Here is an 11918-nt window from a genome sequence, read left to right on the forward strand (position 1 = left end):
TCCAGCCTCGTGTTGAACAGGTCCCTGGCAGCTGTTATCGGAGATGCTGGTGCCAAGGGAAACCTCTTTGTGTTGAGGGTCTTCACATTGAGCAGCATCCTGGCACAAGGTGTCGGGAAGCTTTTGGTTTCAAGCTGGTTTGTGGGGCTCCCTGCATCATACAGCTGCAATGGGATTATAGGGAGAGGGACTTGAGAGTCAGCATCTCCCTGATCCACCTGCTTCCCCCCGCTAGCGACGGACCCTTCCCCCTGGTTCCCCTAGTGAGTCCGCCCCAAGCTCCCCAGCCTGGCGCTGAGCTGTGAGTCACACACCTAGCCTCGCCAAGACAGCAACTGCCCCGCGCTGTACCGGTCCCATCAGTCCCCTCGGGTTTTTGCTGCACCACTATACCAAGGGGGCCTGTGCTGCGCCCCTGCGGAGCCCCCCAGCTCCCCACCAGGACCGTCTCCAGAGCTGTGGAACTTCTCATCCCGCTAGCTGCCCCTATGCCTCCCCTCCAGACACTCCTCGCCCTGCCGCCAGTCCTAGCACGCCTCCTGCAGCGCCCCGAGCACCCAGAGCTTACCCCCTGCCACCAGGAGATACTGACTGCCCATCCCGCTCTCGCTCCCCAGTGCTCCACCGGGACTTCCCGGGCCTCCCACTGGACCACCACTGAGCACATACACAGCCCCCGCCCCGTCCCCACTGACCCTTCCAGCCGCCACCGCTAGCCTCCCAGGCCTCCCCACTGCTCCGTCGGGAACCTCCCTCTGTGCCGCATTACTTCACACCCCGCCCCGTCACCGACCCCCCCTCCGGTCCCACCCCACCTTTGGTATCCCACATACCCCCTCCCCTCCTGCTCTGGACCCAGAGCACCACCACACCCCTGAATCCCCTCACTGATCCCGCCCAGCTCCTTCACAGCCGGGCGGCCTGGTTTGTACTTGGGTTGGCTGGTGGGAGGGGAGCACCGAGCGTGGGAGCTGGGGATCTGATAATTTCATAGAGACAGCAGACATCTCCCGTCCCGATTATTCAGCACAAAGCCTGAGCAACAGACAAAGGGGGGAAGCGCTCACACCGAGCTGCGTTTTGTAAAACATCACCGCAGAAATAAATCTCCTCTGAGATCTGCGCGTCTCCCAATCCCTTAAATCGATTAACGGATTATCCCCTTTAATCAAGTCATCTGGAAGGATCTGCCACTAGGGGGCTTCCCGTGACTACACAATATCCCCTAATTAAAGCCTGGAGAAGTCGCTGGCAGTTTCCATCCTTCTCAACTAGGAAGAGGATAAGCGAGTAGTTTCCTGGCCAATAAAAGCCGGTACCATGTATGGAGGTTTCTAAAGAAAATGTTTAAGTGAGCGCCGGATAATCCAATGGAGAAATCTTAATTGGGTGCCTCAGGGAGAAAAACAGGACGTGTTTCAAATAAAATGAGTTCTATTGGGAATCGCCATCACAGCTGGGCTTGCTGCTCACATTTAGGGGGATCAGAAATGTGGCCCGGGTGTGAGAAGCCCTCTCGTTACGCGGACCCCTGCCCCAGACATCCCCAACCCGGCTGCCCTCCCTTTCGGGAGGGGCGGCTGAGACACCTCAGCAAAAGATGCAAATGTGGAGGTTTAAGGGCGAAATTAACAAGCAGAAAGTTGGCCTCAACCTCCCACCGGCAGGCGCTGGCTGGAGCCTCAGCCCGCACTGCAGGTGTGTGCCCTGCTGAAGAAAGGTGAATGTAAAATCTGTGGAACGGCCAGCCACACGGAGCCCCCTTCGGGCGCTTTCCGCCATCTCTGCTCTCACAGCGGGGGACTCCGCTGGATTAGGGACTCTTTGGAAATCCTGCAGGCTCGAAGTGGGCAGGGTGTTGGGGAAGCAGAAGGGGGGCCTTTCTCCATGTCTCTGGGCTGATGGAATCAGCCTTGAGCCGGCTGTCTGGGATGTAATCCCCTTCTCTGGTAATTAAAAAACTCAGCATTACAAGGAAAACGGTGTGCAGTAAAATGTAATCAATTCTGTGGGAGCTTAACCATCTGTTAAAGGTTAAATCCATGCATAGAGGCTGATGTCAGGATATTTATACGGAGGATTTGGTTTTCGGTGTGTTTCGGGCTTTTTAATCTACCACTAGGATGAAGAAAACATCTGTGGGAAAATATTACTAGCCTCATATCCATCTGCTCAGGGCTCGAGACGCTGTCGCCCAGTAACATAAACTTCCTCTCTCCGGGCCGAGAGGCGAAGGCCAGACAATGGGTCCCCGCGGGGGTGGGCCCTAGTGGGCGGTGTGTTCAGATTTAATGGGAGTCGTGTTCTTTCCGTTCAAACAGGTTTTTTCTTTGTAATAAAGTCGCTGGGGCGGAATCCGTCTCCGTCAGGCAGTTCCGTGCCACGCTGGGAAGATACCTGACCTTTTCCTGTATGGAAATGATTGCAATCTCCCGGGCATTAGCATGAACACATCGCGCTCTCTCCTCCCTCCCTGCCTCTCTCCCTCCCTTCGCCCTGGTCAGCAAAGGGTTAACCATTCCGGCAGTAATTACAGCTCTGGCTTTCGACTCCTCTGTCCACCAATGCGGTGCTGAAATGCGAGGCGGGTCCTCCCTCCGCTGCTCAGTCTCTGAGCCCGAAAGTAGTTGGAAGTCCAAGTGTTGGACAAACGCAAGTGGGGGAGCGGCAAAGCAGCAACGGCGGCGCTCTCAGATCCAGGCGAGCCACCGCACCCTTCGCTTCCGACGCCTTCTGCCCCGGGAGACAGCGCAGGCTCCCGCTGGATGGCACGGGTGGTCTTGGGTGAGTCTTATCCCTGGAGGCGCTGCCGGAGCAGGGGCCCCGGCGCTATGGGGGCTGGAGTCTGGGGCAGCGGCTGGACTTGGAGCCGGCAGATGCTGCTGCTCCTGGTGACTTCTTGCCTGGAGCCGGCGGCCGGCCAGCTGCGCTACTCGGTACCCGAGGAGCTGGAGCACGGCGCCTTCGTGGCTAACATCGCCGAGGACCTGGGTCTGGACGTGTCCAAGCTGTCGACGCGGCGGTTCCGCATCGTGTCCCGGGCCAGCACCAAGCAGCATCTGGAGGTGAACTTGGAGAACGGGATCCTCTTCGTCAACGAGAAGATCGACCGCGAGGAGGTGTGCGAGGCCGGCGGGGTCTGCCTGCTGCACCTGCAGCTGGTGATCGAGAGCCCGCTGGCGCTGTACCGCGTGGAGGTGGAGGTGCTGGACATCAACGACAACGCGCCCAGCTTCCCCTGGCCGGAATACGTGCTGGAGGTGACCGAGTCGGCGCTGCCCGGCGCCCGCTTCCCGCTGGAGAGCGCGCAGGACCCGGACGTGGGCACCAACTCCCTGCGCACCTACCAGCTCAGCTCCAACGGCTTCTTCTCGCTCGAGGTGCAGACCCGCAGCGACGGCAGCAAGTTCGCCGAGCTGGTGCTGGAGCGAGCCCTGGATCGCGAGAAGCAGCGCAGCCACCGCCTGCTGCTCACAGCCCTGGACGGCGGCCTCCCGGAGAGGTCGGGCACCGCCGGAATCCTCGTCACCGTGCTGGACGCCAACGACAACGTGCCGGCCTTCGACCAGCCCTCGTACGGGGTGAGCCTGCCCGAGGACGCGCCGCCAGGCACGCTGGTCATCAAGCTCAACGCCACGGACCTGGACGAGGGCACGAACGGCGAGATCGAGTACTCCTTCAGCGGCCATGCGCCGCCCCGGGTGCGCCAGCTCTTCAGCGTGGAGCCGCGCAGCGGCCAGGTGCGCCTGGCCGGCCCGCTGGACTACGAGCGGGCGCGCCTGCAGGAGCTCTACGTGCAGGCCAAGGACCGCGGCCCCTCGGCGGTGGCCGTGCACTGCCGGGTGCTGGTGCACCTGCTCGATGTCAACGATAACGCGCCGGAGGTGAGCCTCACCTCGGTTTCCACGCCGGTGCTGGAGGACGCGCCGCCGGGCACCGTGATCGCCGTGATCAGCGTGCTGGACCGGGACTCCGGGGACAACGGGCAGGTGAGCTGCGAGATCCCCCGCAACGTGCCCTTCCAGCTCCAGGCCGCCTTCCGCAACTACTACACGCTGGTCACCACCGCGGCGCTGGACCGCGAGGCCGTGCCCGAGTACAACCTCAGCATCACGGCACGGGACATGGGCTCGCCAGCGCTGCTCACCAGGAAGACCCTGACCGTCCAGGTGTCGGACATCAACGACAACGCGCCCCGCTTCCTGCAGCCCTCCTACAACGTCTATGTGCTGGAGAACAACGCCCCGGGCGCCTCCATCTGCTCTGTCAGCGCTGTGGACCCCGACTGCCGGCAGAACGCCTATCTGTCCTACTCCATCGCCGAGGGGCACATCCAGGGCATGCCCGTGGCCACCTATGTCTCCATCAACTCGGACAGCGGGCACATGTACGCGCTGCGCTCTCTGGACTACGAGCAGATCCGCAACTTCCAGGTGCAGGTGCAGGCGCAGGACGCGGGCTTCCCCCCGCTCAGCAGCAATGTCACCGTCAACGTCTTCATCCTGGACCAGAATGACAACGCGCCGGTCATCGTCTCGCCCGTGCCCCGCAACGGCTCGCTTGCCACAGAGGTGGTGCCCCGCTCAGCCGACCCCGGCTACGTGGTGGGAAAGGTGTCAGCCGTAGACGCGGACTCTGGGCAGAATTCCAGGCTCTCCTACCAGATCCTGCAGGCCACTGACCCCAGCCTCTTCAGCGTGGCCCTGTACACGGGCGAGCTCCGCACCATCCGAGCCTTCCTGGACAAAGATGCCACCAGGCAGCGCTTGGTCATCCAGGTGCGGGACAACGGGCAGCCGCCGCTCTCCGCCTCTATATCCCTGCTGCTGTCCGTGGTGGAGAGCATGCCCGAGACCCTGTCCGATTTCAACGAGCTCTCCCTGAACCCCGAACTCTCCTCCTCCACCCTCACCCTCTACCTCATCGTCTCACTGGGCTCCGTGTCTTTCACCTTTCTGGTGGCCATCATCATCCTCACGGCCATCAAGTGCCACAAGGACCGGCACTCCCTGCATGGCTATGGCTGCTCCCTCCCCGCCTGCTGCTGCGTGAGGGCCAGGGCCTCTGCCAAGGTCTTCAAAAATTCCAACATCAAGCCCCAGCTCTCCTCGGGCAACAAAGTGCCCACCAACTGCCTGGACGTGGCAGGCAGCGGCCCTCCAGGCTACTGCTACAAAGTCTGCCTGACCCCGGAGTCCGCCAAGAGCGACTTCATGTTTCTAAAGCCCTACAGCCCGAGTCCCCCGAGGAACAACGAGAAAGCCGCCGAGGACTTACCAGGGCCGGGCAGGAAGGCCCGAGAGGCCAATAACACCGTCAGTGCCGCCAGCCAGGTAACCCCGCGCTGCAGTGCAGGCGGTGGGGCTCAGTGAGGCGCACGGGGAGACAGTGCCATGAGAAACCCCTTCAAGAGTTAGCCCGGCTTTCCCCCTTCTTCTCTCCCTCCCCCGCCCCCTGGAAACGCATCTGAGCGGGGAGAAATCCTTTCATTCAGGCACAACTTTTTAAAGATAATTACCGGACCCTTTGATCAAGTGGCAGTGTCAGAATTAGTACCCGTCAGACAGCAGGGAATTCTCCAGCACGCTCCTTACTCATTCCAGTTAATGATTTGGGGAACGTCAGGCTCATTTTAAATTAGGGGAAGTAGCAGAAAGCGCTCAGAAGCAGCAGCCCAGCTCCTATTAAGACTGAAATAGGGACCGTGCCCAGAAAGCCAAGGGCTGTCTCAGGAGATAACTGTCTTTTGAGGGCTCTCGCTTAGCCTCCGATCGCGGCTGCACTGCCCCGTAGCCTTCCTTCAAGAGAGCCAGACCTTACACCGGGGCAGCAAAGCAAGCGGTGGTTTAAGCCTCTTGAAATTTTACTGTCTATTCCGTATTTCCCCTCCGCACATATTACAGGCGGCACGAATTACTCAGGCGCTCGAGTGGCCCATGGGGCTTTTCAGCTCCTTTGTCTCAACAAGAAATTCAGGCAGATACACCCGGCTCAAGCAGATTCAGATGCAGTCGCTGCCCAGTGCTGCATCAGTACCCGCACCCAGTGCTTTCCTACTAGTGATGATCCTTTTCGGGTTTTATTATTATTTATAAATCGCCCTAAGTGGCTTTGTTGGAGGGCGGGGGAGGTTTCATGTGGTGATTAAAATCCTTCCCAAACTAACGAAGGGAGCGAAGGATGTCATGCTGCAGGATTGCCTCTCCAGTCCTTACACTTGAGACCTGGTATCTTGTTTGGTTCTTTCAGGGGCATCTCCTTGCCTTTGTAACTGAGATACTTCGCCATTACCCCATTTCCTAAGGACACCACTTTTCTCCTGGCATCTCTTAAAATTAATGCTGAAATATTAGCTGGAATGCTGAAGAGGAAGAGCACTTTGCAGAAGACAAATGCCTGACATTTCAGTGAACTGATCACTAGATGGTGCAAAAGCCCAGACTCTGCGCTCGGAGAGAAAAAAAGATTTAAAGAGATTTTTATGTCAACTTTCGTTAGGTATTTAAATGAATAACGTCTAATTGTTTAGATGAAATACTCTTTCAATAACGCGATTACTGGGGATGGATGGGGATGAGAAGTCTAATCCACTTACAAACATTTTACTTTAACAAAATATCCCTTTTTAAAATAAGCACAAGACATTCTGTAGACAGGTTTTCTTTTTACATTTTCCCTTGGATCATTGGACACAGTTGTCTAATATGTTAATGCGATTTTCCTCCAGTCAGTTACAAACTCCCTCTAGTGACATTCCGCACACAGCTGATTTCCACGCCTTTCCGCCTCAGGCGGGTGTAGGGAGATAGCAGACTAAGCCACCTCAATCGAAACTAACTAACTAATAATAATGAAAAATGTTTACAAATATTAAGAGAAAAAAATCTGTAATGAAAGAATGGATCCAGATTTACAGACTGGGGTTGGGAATTAAGGTGTGAAAACTGGGATGGGGGCAAGAGGGAGAAGAAAGGAAGTGTGATCTAGTGGGGGGAGACAAGTCTGGAAGGCTTCGCTTTCGGCTCTGTCAGAGATTTCCTGTGTCTCTGTGCCTCAGTTTCCCCTCTGTAAAATGGAGATAGTATTACCTCACAGAGGTGCAGTGAGGTTTAATTCTTGGATGTCCGAGGGGCGCTTTGAGAGCTGATGGATGGCTCTGTTAAGGGGCAAAGCAAGTTGTTGTCAAACCTAGGTTACCAAGTGTCAGTAGAACACTAGAGGGCTCAGTTATGTCCGAACAGTTACTTTGGTTACTACCACGGGCTAGTTGGCTTCAGAGGCGCATTGCTTTCGGAACCGAGTAATTGGCCTGATTCTTACCTCACTCCCGCCGCCGTAACTCCACTGGCTTCTTTCTCTTGCCTGTTTTCTGGAGCTAGGGTGGGCGGGGGGCGGAAGGAGATATGTCCGGAGCTCACCCCTAATACATTTCCCACCCCTCATGCTGCCTCCCAAGGCAGGAAAGCCTGGAATTTGGAGGCCCACTAATCTGCCTTTTCAGTTACTGTCACCTCTACGACATTTAAGTTTTTACCCCTAAATCCTCAGAAAAGGCTTCCCTGATTCGGACTCGCTTTTGAACTCACACCTAGTCAATTACCAGGATCAACTGCACCCAGTTGGCTGAGAAATCATTGACAGGACAGGTACTGGAGCCTTCCAACGTCTGACTAAATGACAGCGAGGCAGGCATATTAAATAAACCTGTGGAACAATAGTGAAATAATTGTGTTTTTTTAATGCAAGCCAAATCAGCTGCAGCTTCCATTTCACAATCCAGGGAGTCTGACACTGAGATTAAAAAACCGCTCTGGCTACAGCCAAGTTGGAGTCGGACCGAGAAAACAGAATACAAATGAACCTCTTTGAAAGCCCTGCTTGCTTCTCCATTCGGGTTTGTATCTGATGTTCCATCACCTTCTATCCTTTGAAGGAGACGGATTAGAAGAACAAGCAGATTATTTAGACCGGCAACATATTTACAGAGAGCAACTGAAGTGGGTTAGAGTGCGGGCCAGAGAGGGTTTTCAGTGGATTTCTGGAAGCAGAAGGCTTTTTGCTTCACTGGTGAAACATAAAAGATAAGACAGCTCCCTTTGTTAGTTGTTCTAAACGCAGAAATCATACAAGCAAGCAGCAGCTTTGTTCCTGCGCTTTGGCAGGACAGTAATTAAATATTGTAATCTGAATGAGATCCGAAAGCAGACCAATAACTGGATGCGGAGTGACAGCTTTAGCTTTCAGTGGGAAAGGTAAATATTCCTCCCCCGGAACAAGGAGAATAGGGCAGCATTGCCCTGCCATTTGCCATGTGTCTCTGCCTTGCACTTTTCACTCCCCGCGTAGAGTCAGGTGTATGGGTTCTTGGAGGTGATTTTTTTTTTATCAGAGCTGGAGATTCTGTCGAGTGATCAGTTTCACACCACCCTAGGAGATATACCTAGAAGGCATCTCACTTCTCTTGCTCTAGAGATCATTTCCCACCTCTTTCGCAGTGTAGCTAATTCATCCCCTGACCACATGGAACCTGGACCTTCAGTGGCTTCTCAATTCGCCCGAAAAGCAGGCAGAGTTCATCTAGCTCAGACCAACACAACCTGAGCCAAAAGGATCTAACCTAATTCATTCGATTCCCTTTGCAGTGAGCATTAAGCACTCAACGTTTCTTTGGGGGGAGATGATGGGTATGGCAAATCCATGCGCCCTAAAGATGGAAATTCCATGGGTCTAATGTTGTATATTTCCTGTATTTTGCAGATCAAACAGCCCATTGTGGACTGGCTGCCTACAAAAACCCAGCGATCAGCCCTGAAAAGGTACCAGAATCCAATACTTAGAGGGCATGGGGTAAACTGGGAGGGGCGGTTATTGCTGACCTGAATATGAGTGAAGTCTTCATGGCGTCTTTGTTGTCTCGCTGGTTCTCTTTAGTTCGCAGAGTCTGGAGGACGTAGGGGGAGTCCGCAGAGGAGTCCAGAAAGAGCACGACAGGCTGCGTACCCTGTTCACTCCAGTCTCTGGTTAGTGTTGGGTGGTGCAGAACATCACATGCCTAAAGTCTAACCCGGCAACTCCCAAAATGGCTGGGGGAACCGAACCAGGCTGCCAGTCTAAGGCCATACCTGAGCCTTTCATTCCCCACCGGCGCTGTAGGTGCTTTATCCCTTATCCGAGCCCGGGCTGCTCCAAACCCTAGCCTCCCCCGAGGCCAGTGCACCGCCAGGAATGGGCGTGGGGAGCGGTGGTGGGAGCACTGGGATGTTGGAAACGCATCATGGTCGTGAGAGGAACCTTTCTATGTACCAGCCACAACAGCTGTAGGGAGCAGAACTAGGGATGTAGAGCGGTAGTCCGGCGGCACCGGCCTGCAGCTCAGCCCCTAGAACGGATTAATTTCTTCCTACCCCAGGCTTGTTAAAGGCCGACTGAGAGAGAGAGAGAGTGAGTGTGTGAGAGACTGATCCTCTCTGGTCCCCAGAAGCTTTTCCCGGCGCTAGCTAACGTTTGCTTTCTCCAGAATTCCAGAAGGCACCCAGGGCCTCCAACAGCATTTGGACCCCCAGGTACGGCCCCCTGTATCCGCCGCACATCCCACCTCTGGATTACCAGCACAACGTTTATATACCAGGGACCCCAACCATGCTGGCAAACAAGGAGGGGCCCCACTGCCTGGATCCGGAGGACAAGAACAGCTTCTCCACTTTTGGGAAGAGAAAGAAAATGGCCACCTATTGCGACATAGGCGATAGCATGATTATCAACAATGACTTAAAATAATGGCTGCCGGAGGAGAGCGCCGGGCCAGGGCAGCTCTGTCCGTGTTCCTGGTGAAGCTGAGATGGGGACAGTTGCCTTTTCCAGCCTGCAGCTTTCATAAAGTGTAAGAAGCAGTGGGTCCTTCTGTAGGAAAAGTGCCCTCCTTGCTAATCGGCTGAACCGTGCGATGCATTGCCTGCAGCCTAGGTACCTACTGTTGTAATTTAACCAAGTCCAGTCTCCGGCCTGCAGCTGAACAGAAAGGGAGATGGATTTGCAGCACTTGAACCGAGAGAAGGAATGAAATGGGAGATTGGACGAACGATATTAAGATTCTTCCCATGTCATTCTGCAGGGGTGGTAGCTGGTCTGTGTATTAGTGGGTACATGACCGTTCAGTAGTGGGTGAGAGGATTACAGAAAGGATTTGCCTTGTGTTAAGCACATCCCCATGCCGATTTATTCTGGGGGTCGGAAGTCCGAGTAGCCCTCGGCTATGTCTCGCGCATTTCAAGAAGCCTTTAGCAAGCTCAATTTTGTAACTATTGTAACTTCTTTCCTCGTGCGGCTGTGTGAATGTATCAAGTACACGTGTATGTTTCTGACTGTTTAATGCACTGGAATAGCTGCAAAATGCCATGTTAAAATCAAGAGGGCTGGGAGAGCTACTCGGGTTAAAGCAAACATATATACTACCTGCAGGAGAACTCTCTTTCCATAAATTAAGGAATTATGGAATAATAATTTATTAGACCTGGATCTCAGATCTGTCACAGGGGAGACATGAAGGCAGGGCACAGCATGCTGAAACCAGCCAATTGTTTCTGGCCTCACTGACAGTTAAAACACATAACTAAACAACTGCCAGGTGTTGTAATTTTTGATCCGCTCATCTGAAACGCAAATCTCATCTGGTAAGGCTGGTTTTTATTATTAAAATTATAACTGAAAGTTTCCAGGATCTTAAAGAGTTCTTAAAGAGAGAGTTTATGGGAAAGTCTCGAGTTCCCAGGCGTGGAAGGGACCCACACTTCCTCCTCTTTGTGGTCTGTGATGTGGAAGGGGGGTGGAGACTGGGTAGCCGGGGGACGCACAGAGTGGGGCTAGATCATCTTTTCTACTTAGCCTCCCTCAGGAATCTCAGGAGTACTGAAGGCAGAGACCCTGGTAATGGTACCGGGGTCTTAATGAAACCAAGTTGCCATGTAGCCGGGGACCCCGCATAGGGGTCAGACATCGTACAGGGGCTCAATCTTCTACGTGGATGGCGTTGGCCTCCTACAAGCCCCTGGAATCCTCTACATTTAGTGGAAGGCTCTGCTGTCCTTTCCACCAATAACAGCTCCCTTGGTGATGACTGTGGGGTGGATCTCAGCGAGATTTCCTTCCCCAGAGCCCACTCTTGTTTTTTTCCTCTATGGGAAGTGTAAAAAATAAGCTCCCCCTTTTGACTAATGAACAGTAGGCTGGGACCCTTCTTTAGATGGGGTGATGATCTCCTGCACACAAGCACATCACTGCTCTAGCTGCCCTGGCAGATCAAAGAGAAGTTTTCACTCCACCCCACGTTGCTTTTTAAGGTATTAAACACACAATCAGGCAGAATCCCAAATCAAAAAACAGGTCTGCCCACCTCCAACAAACTGCTGTGTTAGTTGTACTCATCCTAGAGTCCGAAGAGTATATTTCCTTTGAGAAACTCAAGGGAAGATGATTGTCCATCACCACGGAGACAGTCCAAGCTTGTTCAAATTTGCTACGCAGGTGGGAGTGGGGACACAGCTCAGATCCGGTGATTCTAGTTTTGGTTTGCTTGGGACTAGCCCCCAAGAGCCCAAAGGTCTCTGAATCTGAATCTTCTCTTTGTTGACAGATTTGAACTGACAGACCTATTTAAAATAACGCAGAGGAACAATTTTCCTGGAGAGCTACTCTTGGTCTGTGGGCATGGAAACCGTGTGGAGAAGTGTGCCAGAGTCACAGAAGGAAGATTGCTAGGCTTTTGAATTACAGCTAATTTCGAACAATACATGCAGTGCATCAGAAATTCTCTTTCAACAAGTAGTGTTTGTTTCACAGTGTTTGCTTTATACCAATAAAATTGTATTTTAATAGCTCAGACAGCTCCATGGCTTTTCTGATGGGCAACAAACAGCAGCCAC

At 53.9% G+C, this 11918-nt stretch overlaps 1 protein-coding gene across 1 annotated transcript; it reads left to right on the plus strand.

Moving 5' to 3' along the window:
* The first annotated feature begins 2876 nt into the window (after nt 1–2876).
* Nucleotides 2877–10814, plus strand: LOC140916525 (protocadherin-10). The gene is made up of 4 exons (XM_078854173.1): nt 2877–5324; nt 8758–8816; nt 8932–9020; nt 9518–10814. Exons 1-4 carry the CDS (start codon nt 2877–2879, stop codon nt 9775–9777), a joined length of 2856 nt encoding a protein of 951 aa, XP_078710299.1. The 3' UTR covers nt 9778–10814.
* Nucleotides 10815–11918: the final 1104 nt, after the last annotated feature.

This window comes from Lepidochelys kempii, chromosome 8, assembly GCF_965140285.1.
Source record: "Lepidochelys kempii isolate rLepKem1 chromosome 8, rLepKem1.hap1, whole genome shotgun sequence".
Lineage (NCBI taxonomy): Eukaryota > Metazoa > Chordata > Testudines > Cheloniidae > Lepidochelys > Lepidochelys kempii.

Coding starts and splice junctions, on each gene's coding strand:
- LOC140916525 (XM_078854173.1), top strand. CDS start 2,877: ATGCTGCTGCTCCTGGTGACTTCTTGCCTGGAGCCGGCGGCCGGCCAG. Junction 5,325..8,757: donor CCAATAACACCGTCAGTGCC/GCCAGCCAGGTA, acceptor TGTATTTTGCAG/ATCAAACAGCCCATTGTGGA. Junction 9,021..9,517: donor CCTGTTCACTCCAGTCTCTG/GTTAGTGTTGGG, acceptor TGCTTTCTCCAG/AATTCCAGAAGGCACCCAGG.